This window comes from Eretmochelys imbricata, chromosome 24 (assembly GCF_965152235.1).
Source record: "Eretmochelys imbricata isolate rEreImb1 chromosome 24, rEreImb1.hap1, whole genome shotgun sequence".
NCBI lineage: Eukaryota > Metazoa > Chordata > Testudines > Cheloniidae > Eretmochelys > Eretmochelys imbricata.
The window spans coordinates 16,113,139-16,135,940 of NC_135595.1; the positions used below are offsets into that span (position 1 = coordinate 16,113,139).

At 48.5% G+C, this 22,802-nt stretch overlaps 1 protein-coding gene across 1 annotated transcript; it reads right to left on the bottom strand.

Moving 5' to 3' along the window:
* Positions 1-17,333: 17,333 nt before the first annotated feature.
* On the bottom strand, positions 17,334-18,773 carry LOC144279968 (interferon-inducible GTPase 5-like). The gene is given in 3 exon segments (XM_077841672.1): positions 17,334-18,065; positions 18,248-18,656; positions 18,658-18,773. Coding segments are annotated over 3 exon segments (1,257 nt in total).
* Positions 18,774-22,802: the final 4,029 nt, after the last annotated feature.

Consider the following 22,802-nt stretch of genomic DNA (forward strand, 5'->3'; position numbering starts at 1 on the left):
CCAGCCAGGTTTTTGTTAGGGGTGGTTTAATTATGTCAGGGGGAGACAGCTCACCTGCCAGCACTGAGTGGCTACATGGGAGACCTCACAGCTGGGCCGCTGTAAGATCTGTAGTGTAGACAGAGTCCCAGTGTTTGTTGCTTTTGTCTGCATGCCAGATGGATTCTCTGCTGCAGTTAACTGTTTCTGGGCAACTCCCTGTGTTAATGTATCAGTTCTAGGTGTTAACACACTCACTCTTGGTTTTTCACTTTGAAATTCTTTTTTATCCGCTCCCCTGCAGTCTACCTGCAGCTGTCTCTTAAGGTGCTCTGTTAACCGGACCGTTTTCTCCTTCATCTGATTTACCAGGCTGGTGAAAATGTTGTTTGCTACTTCTCCCTCCTGGTCACTTTGTGATTCCGAATGTCTGCATTGCAGGACCCATTCCAATCCTTCCATGTTCCATTTTTTAATTTTTGCTTGGGCCATCATTTTCCATTTCTGTCCCCATTCTTCAGACATGATATCAGCACTGGAAGCCTGTTGTTGCCCAACAAGATTTATAACAGGGGATGTCACTTTTTTATTGCAGATTTTCTACTGCTGTTTCCAATTTTCTATTCTGTTCCTGTGATCGCTGTAACATATATCTTGGGACTGCTTGCTGCCCAGCTAGGAGAGCGGGAACTTTCCAGGGCTCTGTTGATGCTCTTGTGTCTTTTAATTCTTTTTTGTTTGTTTGTTCCTGTTACTTACCCTGTCAATTTTGTGGCATGTTGTCTTAACCATTGAACAGGCCTGATGGCCAGAGTTTGCAATATTGTACATTTCTTACTTATTATTTTTCAAGGCTACAGTCTCTGCCCTGGCCTTAGCGATTCCGGTCTATGTTTCTTCCCCACTTTGGATTTTAAACTCATATGGACTGGGTTTTTTTAGTTACCCAGCACATCCAAAACTGATCAAACTTTGTGGGGATTTGAGCTAGGAAATCCCCTAATCCCCTCCCTTCATCGTCTTCTGTCATGTTAGATCGCAACCCCTACAACAGTCAGCTTGTCACTTATTGTATCAGAGGTCAGGATCACCAGTGCTGTTAAGTGCTGAGGGCTGGAATGTTATTGCCAAGTAACACTGTTCAGGGGCTGCTTTGAGCTATTACAGCTGCTCAGTGTTTCTGTTCCTGGAACTCCAATGTTTTTAACACGAGGATAGAATGTGGCTTGCTAATTTGGCAGACCTCAATGTTATTCATAAAGAATGACCACAGGCACAGTTTGGTGACGAAGGCACTTAGCCAGGTTTTTTGCCCACAAGGCCCAATACTACTGCCCTGACTCTGTGGTTACAGGCCCACTAACACATGAGTGCCCATTGGCAAGGATCGGCTCAGTCAGCAGCAGGAGTCTGCTGTCCCCAAGGCCACACAAAGGGTTAAGGCGAGGTACACCGACATTTATAGACTGAGACAAACAATTTACGCGTTTTCATGACATCTGCTTGTTACCTCCCCTTGTATCGTGCTCCAGGTGTCTCAGGCAAAACATCCCTGTTCATCATTTCTGTCAAACCCGCTTATCTGGTGTTAGGTCAGGATGCTCCTGGGCTAATCTTTTGAAGTATGTTTAACTGTTCACACCCATGCCCAGTATCTGTTGCTTCTTAGGAGTGCCTGTGTTTTAGCAACTCTAGTAATACCTTTACCAAGATCATGCATCGGATGGTGAACTTTTAAGCATCTGTTTTAATCCGTGGCCTGACTTTGATTCCTGGTATGGCCTGACTTTGCTGACTATGGTTCAGGACTCAGATCTTTCATCAGGCCCTGTGCTCCAGGCTGTCTTTCTCTCCTACACATGGTTTACGTATTCTTGTGGACCAGGATTGTGTGTAAATTCTCTAGGGAGGAGATATGACAGATGTGAGACCTGGGTATTCAAAGGACTACATTGAAAATGTGCCAGACAGGAATTAACTTTTGGGACAATAAATGTAAACTGGATTTCCTGGGGAATCCCTAGAGAAAGGTTTGTGCAAATCTTCCAACTCCAGTTATGCAAAAACCCAGCATTATGAAGTTATGCCTTAAGGAGAGGATGATTGTCTGTTGATCAGCTGAGCCCAGAGGCTGGAGATCAAAGACCCAGGCTGATCTGCTTAGTCTCTGTTCTGACACAGTTGTGAACTTGTAACCATGGGGTTACCAGTTTTGGGGTTTGAAGGACTGACACGTACCAGAGCCCAAGGTTGGATTTGGGGTGATCGCTCGTAAGCTTTTTAGCATGTGTGTTGCATCTTTTATTGTTTTTAGTGTTTTCTCTGTAATGCTTTCATCTTAAGAATAAATGGGCTTGCTTATAAAGAGCTGGGTGTTAACTTATAACTGCAGGCAGTGCTTGTGGAGAGAAAGCAAAGTGCAGATGCTGGATATCACAGTGTAGGCAGGCAACCGTGCAGCCTTACAGATTTCCTGGTCAGGAGAGAGTGAGATGTAAGTCTCTGCCCAAAAGAGATGGGGTCTGGCAGCCTAAAGTGGGTCCTTGCACGTGCTCCTCCAGGGGCCCCTATTCCCACCAATCTCCTTGCCACTCACCCCCATGTCCCCCTCACAGAAGTCCCTCTCCCCTCCCCTCTCCCCCTGTTCCGACCTACTCTTCCACCTCTAATCACCAGCATTTGCTTGTGTAATTTATTTTCTTTTCAAAAGAATTGTTTCAGCGTCTTTCAAATATTCTGCTGTGTTCAGATTACATTTCCCCAAAATAACCTTCCCCACCTTTGATAGGGGCAGATTGGAGCAAAATGGCGGCTATTTTTATGTCAGATTTCTCCTCTGGGTTGGATTTGAGCTCTCAGTGCCTGGGGTGAATCTCACATTCAAATACCTTAACAGAGATCAGACAGGAACTACATGAAGATGGGGTTACGGTGAGGAGCAGATATCAGTGTCTGAGGGTAAAATACAGCAGTAGAATGTTTGTGATTATCACTCAGCAAAAGCCTTAAACCCCAGGAAATTCAGAGTTAAGGTTACATTTCAGAGCAATCCTATCCTGCCAGGGCATGGAAATGTACATTTAAGGCACTCAAAAAACCCTTAACTCTGCCCGGTAGTGACACTAGGTGATACCACAGGATTGTGACTAAAGAATTTTAGTGTGTGGGCCCCAGATGAGACTAAACGGATTTGTTAAACACAATAGGTGTTTTCCCTCTCAGGGTGCCAGCTGCACTGGGCTGTTCCTCTTATTGTCAATGGCCCAGCAGCAAGGAGGCAAATACAATTCCATCAGTTATAAGGTGTCCGTTTCAGATTTCAGGGCAGCGTCTGTTATTCTGCACTGAGACCCAGATCCAAGGACAGGCTGAGCTGTGGCTCCGTTTTGATTTGTGCGTGTTCAGCAGCTCCCAGAATTGGGCCCAAAGCAGGGCTTAAATTCGTATGGAGTATTTCCCGGAGCGCCCCCTCCCCCCCCGCATGCCCTCCCCGCTCCAACATTCTATAACACGGGGACAGGTTGGGTCACAGAAACCCCCTTGGGGGCTGCCACCTGATGTAGGGAAACTACCTCTGAACCTGTGTTCCCTGCCAGCGTGGGACTTCAGTGCCCTGCCTGGTTGTGCCAGACACGCCAGCCTGCTACAAACAAAGACCCAGGTCTGAACCATGTCCCCCCAAAAGCTGCAGGCTTAACTGAAAACAGCTTAAGAAGTGCTCCCGTCTCCAGCTCTCAGATACCCAACTCACAATGGGGTCCAAACCCCAAATAAATCCGTTTTACCCTGTATAAAGCTTATACAGGGTAAACTCATAAATTGATTGCCCTCTGTAACACTGATAGAGAGAGAGGAACAGCAGTTTTTCCCCTACCCCCACCCCCAGGTATGAATACTTACCCTGGGTTAATTAATAAGTAAAAAGTGATTTTATTAAGTATAGAAAGTAGGATTTAAGTGGTTCCAAGTAATAGACAGAACAAAGTGAATTACCAAGCAAAATAAAATAAAACACACAAGTCTAAGCCTAATACAGTAAGAAAACTGAATACAGATAAAATCTCACCCTCAGATGTTTCAATCAGCTTCTTTCACAGACTGTACGCCTTCCTAGTCTGGGCACAATCCTTTCACCTGGTACAGCCCTTGCTCCAGCTCAGGTGGTAGTTAGGGGATTTCTCATGACTGCAGCCCCCTCTGTTCTGTTCCACCCCCTTATATAGCTTTTGCATTCCCGCAGAGAGGGAATCCTTTGTCCCTCTCTGCGGTCCCACCCCTGCTTCTAACTGGAAAAGCACCAAGTTAAAGATGGACTCCAGTTCAGGTGACATGATCACATGTCACTGTATGATTTCATTACCCACTTGCCAGCCCACACCTATACAGGAAGATTTATAAGTAAACAGAGCCATCTACAGTCAATTGCCCTAGTCGATGGGAGCCATCAAGATTCCAAATCACCATTCACAGAATCATAGAATATCAGGGTTGGAAGCAACCTCAGGAGGTCATTTAGTCCAACCCCCTGCTCAAAGCAGGACCAATCCCCAATTTTTGCCCCAGATCCCAAATGGCCCCTTCAACGATTGAATTCACAACCCTGGGTTTTAGCAGGCCAATGCTCAAACCACAGAGCTATCCCTCCCCGCATTAAAGGCCCACACTTTGCTTAACTACACTAGGACCTCAGAGTTATATTTCAAGTTTCAGATCCAAGAGAGACACATTTATACAAATGCAATGACCACACTCAGTAGATTATAAGCTTTGTAATGATACCTTGCAAGAGACCTTCTGCATGAAGCACATTCCAGTTACAGTATATTCACACTCATTAGCATATTTTGATAAAATCATAGAATCACAGAATAGAATCATAGAATATCAGGGTTGGAAGGGACCTCAGGAGGTCATCTAGTCCAACCCCCTGCTCAAAGCAGGACCAATCCCCGACTAAATCGTCCCAGCCAGAGCTTTGTCAAGCCTGATCTTAAAAACTTCTAGGGAAGGAGATTCTACCACCTCCCTAGGTAACGCATTCCAGTGTTTCACCACCCTCGTCATGAAAAAGTTTTTCCTAATATCCAACCTAAATCTCCCCCACTGCAACTTGAGACCATTACTCCTTGTTCTGTCATCTGCTACCACTGAGAACAGTCTAGAGCCATCCTCTTTGGAACTCCCTTTCAGGTAGTTGAAAGCAGCTATCAAATCCCCCCTCATTCTTCTCTTCTGAAGACTAAACATCCCCAGTTCCCTCAGCCTCTCCTCATAAGTCATGTGTTCCAGTCCCCTAATCATTTTTGTTGCCCTCCGCTGGACTCTTTCCAATTTTTCCACATCCTTCTTGTAGTGTGGGGCCCAAAACTGGACACAGTACTCCAGATGAGGCCTCACCAATGTCGAATAGAGGGGAACGATCACATCCCTCGATCTGCTCGCTATGCCCCTACTTATACATCCCAAAATGCCATTGGCCTTCTTGGCAACAAGGGCACACTGTTGACTCATATCCAGCTTCTCATCCACTGTAACCCCTAGGTCCTTTTCTGCAGAACTGCTGCCGAGCCATTCGGTCCCTAGTCTGTAGCAGTGCATGGGATTCTTCCATCCTAAGTGCAGGACTCTGCACTTGTCCTTGTTGAACCTCATCAGATTTCTTTTGGCCCAATCCTCTAATTTGTCTAGGGCCCTCTGTATCCTATCCCTACCCTCAGCGTATCTACCACTCCTCCCAATTTAGTGTCATCTGCAAACTTGCTGAGGGTGCAATCCACACCATCCTCCAGATCATTTATGAAGATATTGAACAAAACCGGCCCCAGGACCGACCCCTGGGGCACTCCACTTGATACCGGCTGCCAACTAGACATGGAGCCATTGATCACTATCTGTTGAGCCCGACAATCTAGCCAGCTTTCTATCCACCTTATAGTCCATATAGAGTGCAACGTCACAAACCCCTCCGGGGGCGTGGGGTAGGGGGTGGGTTTGAGAATATTTACCAGAGCTCTGCTCCAGGCAGCTCTGGCTGAATTTAAGCCTGGAAAATATTTCCATATTTCCTTGTCCTGTTGTAAAAGTGTTGCCACGGGCCGTGGGGGAGGGGCAGGTGCTGTTTGCAGCCCAGTCCTTGAGCTATTTGTAGCTCATGACAGGGACAGATAAGCGCTGGGGATTTCATAAATACCTTAATAGTTCTTGGTGAGTTTTCATCTCACAGTCCCATAAAACACTCACTAGTACACCTTGGCCACTTCCTGAGAGTTGGGGAATGGGAAGGTCTCTTCTCTGTGCTTCCAGATTTGCCTCTGGGCTGAAATCGCCCTGTGTGGGTCTCCGCCTGAAGCTCCCTCCCTGGATAATTTGGGGAGGAGGCAGAGACGTTCCCTAGAAAGGGTCGTTTTCCCCTGGGGACGGATGATGAGCGGGGTCACATCCTCACTGACACAGCAGCCTGCGCGGACCATGGGAACTCTGGCTGTGCCTGAGTGCCGGGGGGCGAGTGCCGGAGACGAGGGGCCGGGGGGAGCAAGAGGGGAACTCGGGGGGGAGAGAAATACAGAGGGGCCAAGAGAGAGACAGAGCAAGACAGAAACACAGAACGAATCAGTGACTGAAACACAAAGTTTTCCCAAGCCAGATCTGCTCCTCACAGGTGTTCGGTGGGACAGGGCAGTCCCATGGCCTCATGGGCAGCACTCTGGACTCTGAATCCAGTGTCCTGCATTGACGCCTTTGGATTGTTTAAATTTCATTGTTATTTTGTTGCCTTGTTTGGCTTAACTTGGACTTTTTCTTTGCCGAAATGGATTGACATTTTCATTTCATTTAGTTTTTCCCTTTGTCACTCTCTCTTCTGTCCATTTCAGGAATTATTATCCAATGGGCAGCAGCAAGAACTGACACAGACCTTGTGTTCCCCACCGCGCCAGAGTACAGTGTGAACACCTGGAGCTGGAATGGCAGCAGTAGAGACAAAGAGCGACAGGGGGAGGTTGTTTTTCTCAAATCACACAAGGGTTCCCCTGTAGCTCACTGTAGATTCCAGCCTCCCTGTGGCTGTCCTGACCAGCTGGGCTGTGGGACTGTCATCACTCATTTTAATAACAATGTGATTATAACAGAATAGGATTGAAATTAAACCAGTGCCAGCAGGAAAAGGGAAACCTGAGGGAGGGCCCAGGAATCAAACCCAGTGTGACATTCTATACCTTGGGGGGGCTCCTGTGACCCCCCCATATTCATCATCTGTATATAACGGTGATATTGCATACAAAGCACGCCATGTGAGGTGTCAGGGAAAAGGTTACGATCGGCTGAAAGTCACTGTTCTATCTAAATATGTATATCTTCAGTGCATATGAAGTTATGAGATTCTGTTGTATGGTGTGCCCTTGTTGCCAAGAAGGCAAACGCCATATTGAGCTGCATTAGTAGGAGCATTGCCAGCAGATCGAGGGACGTGATTATTCATCTCTGTTTGGCACTGGTGTGGCCACATCTGGAGTATTGCATCCAGTTTTGGGCCCCCCTCTACAGAAGGGATGTGGACAAATTGGAGAGAGTCCAGCGGAGGGCAACAAAAATGATTAGGGGACTGGAACACATGACTTATGAGGAGAGGCTGAGGGAACTGGGATTGTTTAGTCTGCGGAAGAGAAGAGTGAGGTGGGATTTGATAGCTGCTTTCAACTACCTGAAAGGGGGCTCCAAAGAGGATGGATCTAAACTATTCTCAGTGGTACCAAATGACAGAACAAGGAGTAATGGTCTCAAGTTGCAGTGGGGGAGGTTTAGGTTGGATATTAGGAAAAACTTTTTCACTAGGAGGATGGTCAAACACTGGAATGGGTTACCTAGGGAGGTGGTGGAATCTCCTTCCTTAGAAGTTTTTAAGGTCAGGCTTGACAAAGCCCTGGCTGGGATGATTTAATTGGGGATTGGTACTGCTTTGAGTAGGGGGTTGGACTAGATGACCTCCTGAGGTCCCTTCCAACCCTGATATTCTATGAACACTATGTGGTCCCACCAGTCTGTGCTTATTTCCCAGGCCCAGAATTGGCATTCCATGGCATGAACCTGACCCATTGCCACCAGGATGGCCAAATTGCCGGGGCCCGTGCTTTGAGAAGTCTGTGTCCGTGTCCTCATCACTCTCATCACTGCGCTGCCGTTGCCTCCTCGCCTGCTTTTGCAGGTTCTGCACATACTGTAGGATAACGCGCGAGGTGTTTACAATGCTCATAACTGCCGCGGTGATCTGAGCGGGCTCCACGCTTGCCGTAGTATGGCGTCTGCAGGAGAGCAGAGTTGCAGGGGAAGCGGTGGTTGGATGACCAGTTTTGCAGATGTACTGCACCGTCTGCTGCCAGGACGCAACAGCTGAGCGGGCTGCAGGCTTGCCGTGGCATGGCGAGACAAGAGCAGCCGAGCAGAGCTGCAGCAGAAGCGGCCCTCCGAGACCACCAGGAGAGCAGAGTGCCAGCAGAAGCGGTCATTCGATGATGACGGTTTGCAGTCCTACTGCACTGTCTGCTGAAAGCAGTATCCGCCTGCCTGGAAAAAAGGCGCGAAACGATTGTCTGCTGTCGCTTTCAAGGCGGGAGGGGTGACGGACGACATGTACCCGAAACCACCCGTGACAATGTTTTTTGCCCCATCATAATCTTACCACAAAAAAGGGGTTTAAAAATATAAGTTGCCGTCCAGTTAACATCTCCAATGTAGCAAGCCAATGGTGGGTTTGTAGTGGTCCCTATGGCGAGTGTAATTTGAACGGCACAATTAGAAATGCCCCCACTTGTACCCAATCAGGAGGATGGGATGCCCCCTTAGGGGCATATAAATTGTTTAAAAAAGCAGCCAAAGCAGCCTTAAATATCCCAGGAATCCCCTTAAGAAACAGTCCTTACTGGGCCCTACATCAGGCATTGGGAGCTTAACCCAGAATTCCAATGGGTGGTGGAGACTGCGGGAACTGTGGGACAGCTACCCACAGTGCAACGCTCCGAAAGTCGATGCTAGCTACAGAACTGTGGACGCGCTCCACCGACTTAGTGCGCTTAGTGGGGACACGCACAATGTTGGACTCCGAGGCAGGAGTTTTGCTCATGGTCAGATGTGTTTGAATCATGGTTATGGTGTTTTCCCAAATTAATGCCAGGTTCCACTCCCTTTTTTATTAAAAGGTTTCTCTGCTGTACGCAGGCTCAGTGCTCGTGAGTGGGGAAGTACTGTCTCTTAGATGCACCCAGGGGTGGTGTTTAATTTTCCCAGATCACTGGGTGGGGGCTTGAGCTGGTTCTGTGCTGTGTTGTTAAGAGGGACTCCTGGTTTTTGAGCCCAGCCCTTGTTGGTGCCGACTCCACCTGGTTACAGAATCATGAACTCTTATCATTTCATGGTCACCTTCACCCAAGCTGCCTTCCACCTTCAGATTCTCAACCAGTTCAACCTGTTTGTCAGAATCAAACCCCGAACAGCCTCTCCCCTAGTCACTTTCTCCACCTCCTGTAATAAAAAACTCGTCTCCAGCAAAGCAGGTCCCATGGGAACCGGAGCTTCCACAGCCAATCACGTCTCACTTGCCCTTTCCTCTGCAGACACAGAGTCAGCTCAGCCCAGAGAAGCTGGGCTCTGCACCATGAGGCTTCCCCAGGAATGGCTCCCAGATGGGCCAAGACCCCCTAAGGGACAATCCCCTGCAGCCTCTTGTCCTCATTCACATCTGCTGTCCTTGGGGATCTTGTGAGGGCTGTAGGGCAAGAGCCCTGTTCCTGCTGGCTTTAGGAGAGAGGTGGCTGGAGGCATCTGGACATCAGGAAACCTGGAGGAAGAGCAGGGGCATATTCCCACCAGCCACTGCTGCTCCAAGGGAAATATGCTCTGTGCATCCCCCCAACTAGCCACCAGGTGTCACTGCTGCTCCCATGGTAGGGAGGGGTGGTGGGGGAGGACACACTCTGTGCATTACCCCGACTGGCCACCAGGTGTCACTGCTGCTCCGAGGCTGACAGGCTGCAGGATGGTGCGAAATGGAGCAGGGTCAGTTCCAAGGGTCAGATTTCCAGACGTGTGCAGGGCACAGGAGCCCCCCGTCAGGAACAAAGAGGATTTCTCCATCCCCCCCCCCCGGGGAACAAGGGGAGCTGCTGGATGCCGGGGGGGTTGGAGAATCCTGTGGGAATCGTGCATCTCGTGAGTGTGGTGTGGCCGCCCCCGTGGCCAAATGCGTCCCTGCTGTGTGCAGCGTGGCTGGGCTGAGTCCTCCCCTCCCAGAGCATCTGCCCCAGCGAGGGACCAGGCTCAGCTCCGAGCTGGCTGGAACAGCTCGTTCCCTGCCTTGTGCCTGGCACAGCTCGCACTCAGCAGCACGGACACAGAGGTACAGTGTCCCCCCGCCAGCCAGTGCGTTCTGGGACTCCAGACGAATGTGTCCCTTAGAGCCCAGCACCACCACCGGGAGCAGGGGCTTTGGGGTAATTCCCACGTGCAGAGCACTGCATCATGGGAAGGAGTCAGTCAGCAGGACGGGCTGAACCTTGACTGCCCGGTGGCTCCTCGCCCATCCTGGGAACCAGCTTCCAGGGCCTGGCACCATCCCACGTGTCGCTACCAATCCTGTGACCAGCTGTGAGAGCTGCAGTGTGGGGATCCCAGGTGCTGGGAGCAGGACACCAGCCCCGAATGTTCAGAAATTGCAAGTCAGACCCAAAACATCATGAGATTTTTTACAAAACCCACAAGTTTGGGCCAAGAATCATGAGATATTTTTGAAAAGTTGACACTGTGGGTTTTGATTTCTGAACTTCCCCTGCCCCAGTGTGTGTGTCAGAGACAATGACTGTGCCCGGCTCTCCCCGACGTACAGAGTAGGTGACTCTGGCTCTCGTGGCTGCTGGATAGAAAGGAGCTTCTAGCTTCTCCCCAGACCCCCACGTGATAATTAATTTTATGCCCCCTTCCCAGCCCCACGTCTGCCTCTCCCCGAGACCAGCCATTAATTGCCCATCCCGAGCCCCACATCGGCTCTGCCCCCCAAGTCCCACTGCTGCTCCTCCTGCAGTTCTGGGGGGGGGGAGGGGGTCTTGTCCCCTCTCCCCCTCCCCTACCCAAACACTCCTCTGCCTCCTGCTGGGAGGGGGAGAGAGCTGCCTGTCACCTGCAGCAGCTCTGATTGGCTGCCCTTCCCCAGGAGGTGAGGCAGTGGGTATTTCTGATGGAGCAACAGTGACTCCTGGTGGCCAGTCTGGGTAACGTTTCCTTCATTAGCACAGCAGTGACACCTGGTGGCTAATTAGGGTAATGCACAGAGTGTATTTTCTAGGTGGAACAGCAGGGACTGTGCATTGCATGTTACTTCTGCTTCATTAAGTAATAAAATCTGAATGTAGAGCGGGAGCACAGGGAGCCAGGACTCCTGGTTTCCACTGTGAGCTCGATGTCTGCAGCTGTTGTGCAATCTTGAGCAAGTCACTTATTTTCTCTGTGCTGTGAAAGGGGGAATTCTGCTCCTTTGAGGTCTGTGGCACAAATCCCGCCAGCTCCACTGGGAGCAGCGCTGTGCCCGAGAGGGCTGACAGGGTTAATTCGTATGTAGAAAGCTCTGTGGTGAAAGGCTCAGGAGGGAAGAGTTCATTATTAGGCAGCAATTATGGGGCTGTGGGAGCAAGACAAACAGTTCACAAGACAGTGAAAAATTGGGTGTGAGGAGATGGGACCTTAATTTTGTCTTATGATTGAAGAACAAACCTGAGTACACGACCGGGAGATTCTTCCCCTGAGACTCAGGCCGGTTTCTGTGATTCCCGGACCAGCCTGGACTCTCTCCAAGGTCCGATCCCGACCTCATCCCCCGGGGATCTGAGCACTCTCCGGTCGGGTGCTAACTGAGGTGACGGACGTCTGTCACGTGTGATTCGGTGCCTCTCATCCTCTCTCTGCGCTGTGCGTGCAGTGGGGTGGTTTGTTCTGGGAGGTGTCACAGGCTGGCCGGCCCTTTGAGGCAAGCCAAGCTCAGCCTGGCCTGTGAGCTGGCAGCTAGCCCCCCGCTGGTGGTGATAGGGCGACTTAATGATGTATGATAATCAAGGTGGGCCATTTCCTGCAGAAATCCAGGTTCTCTCACCCCCTCACCCCCCTCCAAAAACCACACACACAAACTCACTCTCCTGCTGGTAATAGCCTATCCAAAGTGACCACTCTCCTTACAACATGCATGAAAATCAAGGTGGGCCATTTCCAGCACAAATCCAGGTTTTCTCACCCCCCCCGCCCCACACACACACAAACTCACTCTCCTGCTGGCAATAGCTCATCCAAACTGACCACTCTCCCCACAATGTGCATGACAATCAAGGTGGGCCATTTCCAGCATAAATCCAAGTTTAACCAGAACGTCTCGGGGGGGGGGGGGTAGGAAAAAACAAGGGGAAATAGGCTACCTTGCATAATGACTTAGCCACTCCCAGTCTCTATTTAAGCCTAAATTAATAGTATCCAATTTGCAAATGAATTCCAATTCAGCAGTTTCTCGCTGGACTCTGGATTTGAAGTTTTTTTGTTGTAAGATAGCGACCTTCATGTCTGTAATTGCGTGACCAGAGAGATTGAAGTGTTCTCCGACTGGTTTATGAATGTTATAATTCTTGACATCAGATTTGTGTCCATTTATTCTTTTACGTAGAGACTGTCCAGTTTGACCAATGTACATGGCAGAGGGGCATTGCTGGCACATGATGGCATATATCACATTGGTAGATGCGCAGGTGAACGAGCCTCTGATAGTGTGGCTGATGTTATTAGGCCCTGTGATGGTGTCCCCTGAATAGATATGTTGGCACAGTTGGCAACGGGCTTTGTGGCAAGGATAGGTTCCTGGGTTAGTGGTTCTGTTGTGTGGTATGTGGTTGCTGGTGAGTATTCGCTTCAGGTTGGGGGGCTGTCTGTAGGCAAGGACTGGCCTGTCTCCCAAGATTTGTGAGAGTGTTGGGTCATCCTTCAGGATAGGTTGTAGATCCTTAATAATGCATTGGAGGGGTTTTAGTTGGGGGCTGAAGGTGACGGCTAGTGGCGTTCTGTTATTTTCTTTGTTAGGCCTGTCCTGTAGTAGGTGACTTCTGGGAATTCTTCTGGCTCTATCAATCTGTTTCTTCACTTCCGCAGGTGGGTATTGTAGTTGTAAGAAAGCTTGACAGAGATCTTGTAGGTGTTTGTCTCTGTCTGAGGGGTTGGAGCAAATGCGGTTGTATCGCAGAGCTTGGCTGTAGACGATGGATCGTGTGGTGTGGTCAGGGTGAAAGCTGGAGGCATGTAGGTAGGAATAGCGGACAGTAGGTTTCCGGTATAGGGTGGTGTTTATGTGACCATTGTTTATTAGCACTGTAGTATCCAGGAAGTGGATCTCTTGTGTGGACTGGACCAGGCTGAGGTTGATGGTGGGATGGAAATTGTTGAAATCATGGTGGAATTCCTCAAGGGCTTCTTTTCCATGGGTCCAGATGATGAAGATGTCATCAATATAGCGCAAGTAGAGTAGGGGCATTAGGGGACGAGAGCTGAGGAAGCGTTGTTCTAAATCAGCCATAAAAATGTTGGCATACTGTGGGGCCATGCGGGTACCCATAGCAGTGCCGCTGATCTGAAGGTATACATTGTCCCCAAATGTAAAATAGTTATGGGTGAGGACAAAGTCACCAAGTTCAGCCACCAGGTTTGCCGTGACATTATCGGGGATAGTGTTCCTGACGGCTTGTAGTCCATCTTTGTGTGGAATGTTGGTGTAGAGGGCTTCTACATCCAGAGTGGCCAGGAGGGTGTTATCAGGAAGATCACCGACGGATTGTACTTTCCTCAGGAAGTCAGTGGTGTCTCGAAGGTAGCTGGGAGTGCTGGTAGCATAGGGCCTGAGGAGGGAGTCTACATAGCCAGACAATCCTGCTGTCAGGGTGCCAATGCCTGAGATGATGGGGCGCCCAGGATTTCCAGGTTTATGGATCTTGGGTAGTAGATAGAATATCCCAGGTTGGGGTTCCAGGGGTGTGTCTGTGCGGATTTGATCTTGTGCTATTTCAGGAAGTTTCTTGAGAAAATGCTGTAGTTGCTTTTGGTAACTCTCAGTGGGATCAGAGGGTAATGGCTTGTAGAAAGTGGTGTTGGAGAGCTGCCGAGCAGCCTCTTGTTCATATTCCGACCTATTCATGATGACAACAGCACCTCCTTTGTCAGCCTTTTTGATTATGATGTCAGAGTTGTTTCTGAGGCTGTGGATGGCATTGTGTTCCGCACGGCTGAGGTTATGGGGCAAGTGATGCTGCTTTTCCACAATTTCAGCCCGTGCATGTCGACGGAAGCACACTATGTAGAAGTCCAGTCTGCTGTCTCGACCTTCAGGAGGAGTCCACCTAGAATCCTTCTTTTTGTAGTGTTGGTAGGGAGGCCTCTGTGGATTAGTATGTTGTTCAGAGGTGTGTTGGAAATATTCCTTGAGTCGGAGACGTCGAAAATAGGATTCTAGGTCACCACAGAACTGTATCATGTTCGTGGGGGTGGAGGGGCAGAAGGAGAGGCCCCGAGATAGGACAGCTGCTTCTGCTGGGCTGAGAGTCTAGTTGGATAGGTTAACAATATTGCTGGGTGGGTTGAGGGAACCATTGTTGTGGCCTCTTGTGGCATGTAGTAGTTTAGATAGTTTAGTGTCCTTTTTCTTTTGTAGAGAAGCAAAGTGTGTGTTGTAAATGGCTTGTCTAGTTTTAGTAAAATCCAGCCACGAGGAAGTTTGTGTGGAAGGTTGGTTTTTTATGAGAGTATCCATTTTTGAGAGCTCATTCTTAATCTTTCCCTGTTTGCTGTAGAGGATGTTGATCAGGTGATTCCGCAGCAGGAGAGTGAGTTTGTGTGTGTGTGTTTTTTGGGAAAAAAAAAAAAGGGGGGAAGACCTGTATTTGATAGAGCTCTTGTAGGTGTTTGTAGGTTTTTGGAGGGGGGTGAGGGGGTGAGAGAACCTGGATTTGTGCAGGAAATGGCCCACCTTAACTATCATACACATTGTGAAGAGAGTGGTCACTTTGGATGGGCTATTACCAGCAAGAGAGTGATTTTGGGGGGGTGGGCGGAGGGTGAGAAAACCTGGATTTGTGCTGGAAATGGCCCAACTTGATGATCACTTTAGATAAGCTATTACCAGCAGGAGAGTGGGGTGGGAGGAGGTATTGTTTCCTGGTCTCTGTGTATATAATGTCTTCTGCAGTTTCCACAGTATGCATCCGATGAAGTGAGCTGTAGCTCACGAAGCTCATGCTCAAATAAATTGGTTAGTCTCTAAGGTGCCACAAGTCCTCCTTTTCTTTTTGCGAATACAGACTAACACGGCTGGTACTCTGAAACCTGGCTGTTTTAGTTGCTAGGAATGCTTGTTAGAGGTTGCAGGAAATAAACATTGCTGTAACGCATATAAGGAAGGCAGAGTATTTGTGCAAAGTTTTAATTGGCTGATGTGCAGTGCAGTAGCATTAAGGAATATAAAAGTGTGTGTAATGACCCGCTCTGGTGTGCAGGATTTGAGATTCTGTTCTCCCTGTACCTTCTTTGCAGCTGCAAATAAACTTTTCTGCTTCTCCCGCCGTTGTGTTTATTGGGTGACGCACACCGGGCAACGAACCCCTGCTGTTGTTTGCCTCTGGCACTGGGTGCCGACAGCACATGAGCCTTTAGCAATAGCGAAATTCAGAGACACGGGCTCTTAGTCCAGGTTAAATGCAAGTTCATTATCATTGAAATATTAAATCATTTCTACAAGACAAGAGCGGCCCGTTCTGGGGGGGTGAAAGGGGAGCAGAACCAGACCGCTAATCATTATGAAAACAAAAGCAACAAATGAATGGGTTATTGAGGGAAGGCAGAGGCTGACGCACTGGCTATACAAGTGGCCAACCCAGCTGCAATGTATCGGAGTCTCCAGTTGCTCAAATGAATTGTTCAGTCATCGGCTCTTATAATAAACTACATAATCGGCTCACATTGAGAAAGCAAATCAAGGAGCAATAGATGTCCATAAACTCAGCATTAAACATGAAAGCCTCTCTCCACACAAACTCCCCAGCCGTGAATGGGAGCACAGCCCAGAGTATAAGTGACAGCTGCCACTCAGCTAGGTAATTATCAAGCATCCAATATGGGTTTATCAGCCAGACCCTTCTCCATTTAAATATAGGGTCATTCTCAGGATTACTAGCTCAGCCAGACCCAGGTGCTTCCCTGGACAAATCTACCTTTGCATAAGGGACTGGTTAAACCTATGAGCATAGAGACAGAATTACAAGGATCAGTCTAAGCATTTCTTAATCTATTCTTGTCTCAAAGGAAAACCTAGGACCCCTGTTGGGGGTGATGGCCCTGTAGTGCTAGGTGCTGTACAGACACAGAACAAAAGGATAGGCCCTGCCCCCGGGAGCTGACAATCTAAGACTAGACCCAGCAGGCGGGTGCTCCAGGCAGACAGGGGAGCACAAGGGAGCAGGGAGAGGGTTGGGATAACGCAAGGGGCTCCAGCTGCGGGCCATTGTCGAGGGATCCAGAGGCTCCATGGCAGGGGTGAGGCTGAAGGAGGCGTTTGCAGGTCAGTCCGGGGGCTCTGTGGGAGGTTACAGGCAGCTCCTCCCCGGACAGGGTTCAGCCTGGGAGAAAGTGCAAAAGCATCTGTGGTCAAAAGCCTGTTTCATTTGCCTTGGGCCCTGCAGTGACGAGGGAGGAGTTGGCACCTGGGGTTCATCACCCAAGTCATGTCAGCATTTAGGGTTTTTACGATTGTCTCTGAGTGAATTTACCCACATGCTTAACATGGTGCCTGCCAAGGCTGCAATTTCAGGGCAACAGGAACCAAGAAGTGGAAAATCTGTGGCTAGAACGAGCAATTGTTGGTGTCGCTCCCTGTTGTTTCCTAGTGAAGAGTTAGATGGGCTCTGCCATGGCCCTGCTCTTGGCTAGGGCCTGAAATAACCATTCCCTGAGCTCCCCTGCAGAGAGCGTAAGGCACTGGGGACCCTGGGGAGCTTTATCACAACTTGGCCTCTTTCGCTGGTGAAATAAAGAAAACACAAAGAACAGTGTCAGTCAGGATCCCCCGCCCCTTTATGGCTGAATTAAATTCAGTATGTCATCATTTTTAGGGTGGGTGGGGGAGCTCAGTGGACATGGGGCTCAGAGCTCAGTTATGGTGAAGTTTCCCCCCTGATGCAGAAAGGCAGCATTTTCATGAGACTTCCCAGAGCGTTGAGCTCCGAGCTCCGGCGGGGACTTTACTTGGATCCTTTCAGCCACGTCCTGACGTTTCTTCCTTTCAGGGGCTGCGGGTTTTAATCTGGGTTTGAAACGGCTCCCTCCGTAACCACCTCCAGCACTCGTAGAGCGTCAGCAGCAACATCCTCCAGGAAGCTCCGCAGCATGAGGTATGTGGTAGGGAGCGAAACTGCTGCCGATACCACGGAACCTACCACAGGTATAAATTTTAAAAAAGTTGTTGAATATTGAACGGCCCCAGCTGCGCACTTGGTCAGTAGCGTAATTACAAGATCTTTTGTTATTGCCTCACTCAGTGAGGACTGTATAACGGCCTTCAGCTCTGCAATGGGCTTGTTATTGTGTCTAGCGAGTGCAGCGAGAGACTTTTCATCAAGGCCGAAGTCCCTGCAGAACCCTTTCAGGGACGTCACCAGCACGGCAACATCACAAGCAATGGAGAGACCCGGGAGAGGAATGGCAGTGACTCCACATGACACCAGACTTTTCAGCCATATCTGCCTTTGCAGTTGTTCTTTTTTCTTCTCCACGGTTTCTTTCGAAACATGGGACAGGGATCGTAGAAGAGCGAGTCTCTTGTGACTGGGGAGCTCATCCACAAGCGTTTCCTGCAATGTGGGAAAATCGTACTTGCCCAAGTCCCATCTAGAGACAAGAAAAACCCGTGGGGAGACCACCCCTGCTTTTTCCAGGCCTTTGATGCAGTTCTCTCTGATGGCATCGAGGATCGCACGCTCCCTGTGCTGACGTGGCCTTTTCGCAGGAGCATTTCTCTTCTTCAGGATTCCCTCTTCATACAAAAAGAAAAGGAGTACTTGTGGCACCTTAGAGACTAACCAATTTATTTGGGCATGAGCTTTCGTGAGCCACATTTGAGCTCATGCTCAAATAAATTGGTTAGTCTCTAAGGTGCCACAAGTACTCCTTTTCTTTTTGCGAATACAGACTAACACGGCTGTTACTCTGAAACCTCTTCATACAGTTTTTTCTCATTTGCCAAATCCTGGTCCACCTTGGAGTGCACAAAGTAAAACTTCTTCCCCAATTTCTGGATCTCCTGGGCAAGTTCAATATCATGGTATTTGAAGCGGTTGCAGGAGATGATGATGAAAAAGTCGTAGTCGCTGAACTCCACCTGCTCAAGGTACGTGTCTGGTTTAAATGTTGGGGTATTGATCCCTGGCAGATCCCAGACTCTTGCATTTGGGTATCTAGGATGTGGGTAAGCAGTGGGCTCCATTGTCGTTTCAATGACCCGTGTCGCAGCAGCACCTTCATCTCTATCCCCCAGGCCCCGGATAGCGTAGACAAAGGATGATTTTCCAGAGCCCGCCTCCCCCGTGACAGCGATGTCCAGAGTGATTTTATCAGCCATATCCAGTCTGTTTCACTTTAACAGCTGCTTCGATGAGGTTTCCTTTCCCAAAAGCAGCCTTCAGTTCTTCCACATCCTTTTCAGGTATCTTGGGAAGCTCTTTAGCATCTAACCCAGCCATGGCAGCTCCAGTGCACTGCTCAGTCTGCCTGCGAAAAGACAGTGAGATATTCCATGTACGGTTAGTTTAGACAGAAGATAGACGTCAGCTCACATGAGTAAGTCCAGTGGAAGTTTGGGCAGGAAATGGGAAAGGTGAAGTTAAGGTGACACTTTCCACTCAGCTCAAGCACATAACCTTAATTCTGCCCCCATAGAAATGCCAGGAGAGACACCCCCTCTGGTTTTCTGGGGATGGAAGGGCCCACACAACATGTGACACGTGAAATCCCAGAAAAGGATTAGTATTTTCCCAACAGGAAGCCAAAGAATTTTCTTAGAGAAAGAAGAAGATTCCCATGAAGTGCTTGGAATGGGTAATGGCTCCCAATCAGCCTGCTGGGGCTTTCCCCACCCTGCAGATCTCAGCGAGTCCACAGGGAAGGGAGGAAGAACTCCAGACCCCTCAAGCCTTCTGCTCACTACAGAATCGCTAGCCCTTCTTCCCACCTTTGATCTAGAGCAGGAATCTCTTCCTAGAGCTTCCAGGAGACCCAGAGTGGGTGGGAGAGGGGACTTGGTGACTATCAGAGGCTTGGAAGAAGGAGGGCCATTTTTCTCCCTTCCTGAGATCCTGTGTGCATGATGGAGAACCTCCATGGGGCCTCAGGCTCATTAGTTCTAGCAGTGTGTACCCTGGAGCTTTGGTTGGCTGGATGTGAAATTTTTCACAGCCCTGAGCGATGTAATTAGGTCGACCTAACTCTGCAATGTAGACCATCTCTTAGAGGAAGCAGAGGGACAGAGTTTCTTGGGCACAGAGCCCACTGGAGGGCAGGCATGGGGATTTTGGAGCGAGGAAACTGCCTGTGACTGTTTCTGCTGTGTTCAGAAACCACAGCTGTGTGTGCGCTCTGTGTAAATAAACAGGATCACACCAAGAACAGGACTGACTTGTGTCTTCGATTTCTCCTCCTAATGCAAATAGCCCTGCAAATAATGGTGAACCCCATGGCCCCAAGAGACAACAGTATTAAGTGGGACTTTCATTTCCACAATCTCCCTCATTCATTCCCTGTCTTTTATGGAGAGCCCCCTGCTTGCCAGACTGTAGGATGGCGTCAGAGATAGTATGAATTATCTGAACTGCTGCCAAGCCATTCGGTCCCTAGTCTGTAGCGGTGCATGGGATTCTTCTGTCCTAAGTGCAGGACTCTGCACTTGTCCTTGTTGAACCTCATCAGATTTCTTTTGGCCCAATTCTCTAATTTGTCTAGGGCCCTCTGTATCCTATCCCTACCCTCCAGCGTATCTACCACTCCTCCCAGTTTAGTGTCATCTGCAAACTTGCTGAGGGTGCAATCCATACCATCCTCCAGATCATTTATGAAGTTATTGAACAAAACCGGCCCGAGGACCGACCCTTGGGGCACTCCACTTGATACCGGCTGCCAACTAGACATGGAGCCATTGATCACTACCCGTTGAGCCTAACAATCTAGCCAATTTTCTGTCCACCTTATAGTCCATTCATCCAGCCCATACTTCTTTAACTTGCTGGCAAGAATACTGTGGGAGACCGTGTCAAAAGCTTTGCTAAAGTCAAGGAACAACACGTCCACTGCTTTCCTCTCATCCACAGAGCCAGTTATCTCGTCATAGAAGGCAATTAGATTAGTCAGGTATGACTTGCCCTTGGTGAATCCATGCTGACTGTTCCTGATCACTTTCCTCTCCTCTAAGTGCTTCAGAATTGATTCCTTGAGGACCTGCTCCATGAACTTCAGCTTGGAGAAGCTGCGTTCTCCACTGGCAACTGTTACAGGAAGTGTTAGAAGTATGCGCATAGCAACAAAAGCATTTGGAAAGAGGGTGGTCATCTTATTTGTGCACATATATTCCAGAACAGTCTTTGGACTTGATCCTGCTGAAATGTATCTTGAATGGGCTTTCAGTTCATCACCTAAATCACTCGCATCAATATTGTGCATGTCATCATGTGTCAACACTGTCTCTAGTGCCCTGCATTGCTGGTGTAGGTCTTCTTCAGGTATAGTGAGGAGTTTGGGAATATCATAGAACATCCCAAATATACTGCTGTGTTCCCTGAGCTGCATGAAACATTCTTCAACTGACTGTATTGCACAATCTAGCACCTGGTTAAAGAATTCAACTTTGAATTGTTGTTTGTGGTCTCATGGGATTATCCCATGCCTCATAATCAAAATGTCTTCTTCGGTGACTCTTGTATTCTTGAATGGGTGGGAAAATAGCTTCAGTGTGAAGTCTTTAAACCACAATTTAAACCACGATTTGAGGACTTCAATAGCTCAGACATAGGTTAGGGGTTTATTACAGGAGTGGGTGGGTGAGATTCTGTGGCCTGCGTTGTGCAGAAGGTCAGACTAGATGATCATAATGGTCCCTTCTGACCTTAAAGTCTATGATTCTAAGTTCCTCTGCCAACTTCTGGGCACTCTTCAGAACGTTTTGAAATCCCTCATCTGACCGGAAAGACTGTAGGTATGACTTTGCTTTGTTCAGTTGTTCCATTGCTCGAGATATAGGTCAACACCTTGCAGACTCTTGCTTACAACATTTATTTCAAACAGTTTGTCATGCCACAACACTAAGCCACACAGAAATTTGAAGTTATGTATATTTTTGGTGATTCCATTTCCCTCTGCCACTGTTCTCCCACAAACAATTCCTGTCATAACATTATCCTCCATAATGGCAACTATGGCATCATCTATCTTCCCAATTTGGTGTTTGATAGGCTTTATCGCCTCCACTCGACTTTCCCATCGTGTGGCACTCAGTGGTTTCAGTGTCAGAGAGGATGTTCCCAGATGTTGCTTCAAAATTTGCCATCGATGAGTTGATGCAGAGAAAAATACATAGATGCTTTGAATTACATTCAGAAATTCAGCAGCCTCACTGCATCACTGACCACCAAGTTCAATGAATGAGAACTGCATGGGACAAAAAAAGCTCGAGGGTTTAACTCTTGGATCCGTGTCTGCACTCCTTTGTTCTTTCCTCTCATGTTGGCACCATTATCGTAGCCCTGACCTCTCATGTCAGCTGTCACAATTCCCGTCTCTGCCAGCTTTTTAAGAAGCACATCTGTCATACCAGCTCCTGTAGTATCATTAATGTCAATAAATTCTAGAAAATGCTCTGACAGTCACCATTGCAGGGACATTTTCACTCGGTTCTGTGGTTGTTACAAAACGCACTATTAAAGTCATTTGTTCCGTATGGCTGATGTCAGGTGTGCAGTCCAGAATAACAGAGTAATATCTTGCTGACTTCAGATCTGCCACAATCTTTTGTTTGACTTTTGTTGCCAGTAACTGGATGATCTCATTTTGAATTGTTTTTCCAAGGTAGTGGTGTGTGTACATTTCTTGGGTGGTGACTCTTCTTAGATTCTCCCGGAGTACAGCATCAAAGTCAGCCATCAGCTCCACAATTTTAGGGAAATTTCCATTGTTTGGCACATACAGCTGATCTGAAGTGCCACGCAGTGCTAGGGTTTGGGTAGCAAGCATTCTCACAATGGCAATGAGCCTTTTCAGAACATTTTGACAGTAAAGAGACTCTGATGCAATCTTCTCTTGATGCTGATCACCTATGATGGCCTTTAACCTTAGTCTCATCTCAAGCTCTTTCCACCTATGGAAAGCTCTCTGGTGATTTGCTGCCTTCTCATGGCATGCCAGATTTCTAGCCAGATTTTTCCAGTCCTTTGTTGCTGTAGAACCCAATGTGGCTGGAACATTAGACCAGAAGAGTTTGCAAAAAACAAAAAACAAAAACAGTATGCACCATTCTGGGTTTTTGAGTACATAAGCCATGGTCTGTCCACTTTGTCACCTTTGGGGATTTCACGCCAGTAATGTGCTGGATGGAAACTTCTATTTCCATTGTCTTTGGGGAACATGAAGTTTTTCACTTGCTGTGGCCCATGCAGTACCGGAAGTCCCTCAGGCTACTGCTTAAGTGGGTCCACAGTCCTGGATCATCTAGACTTAAGGAACTAAAC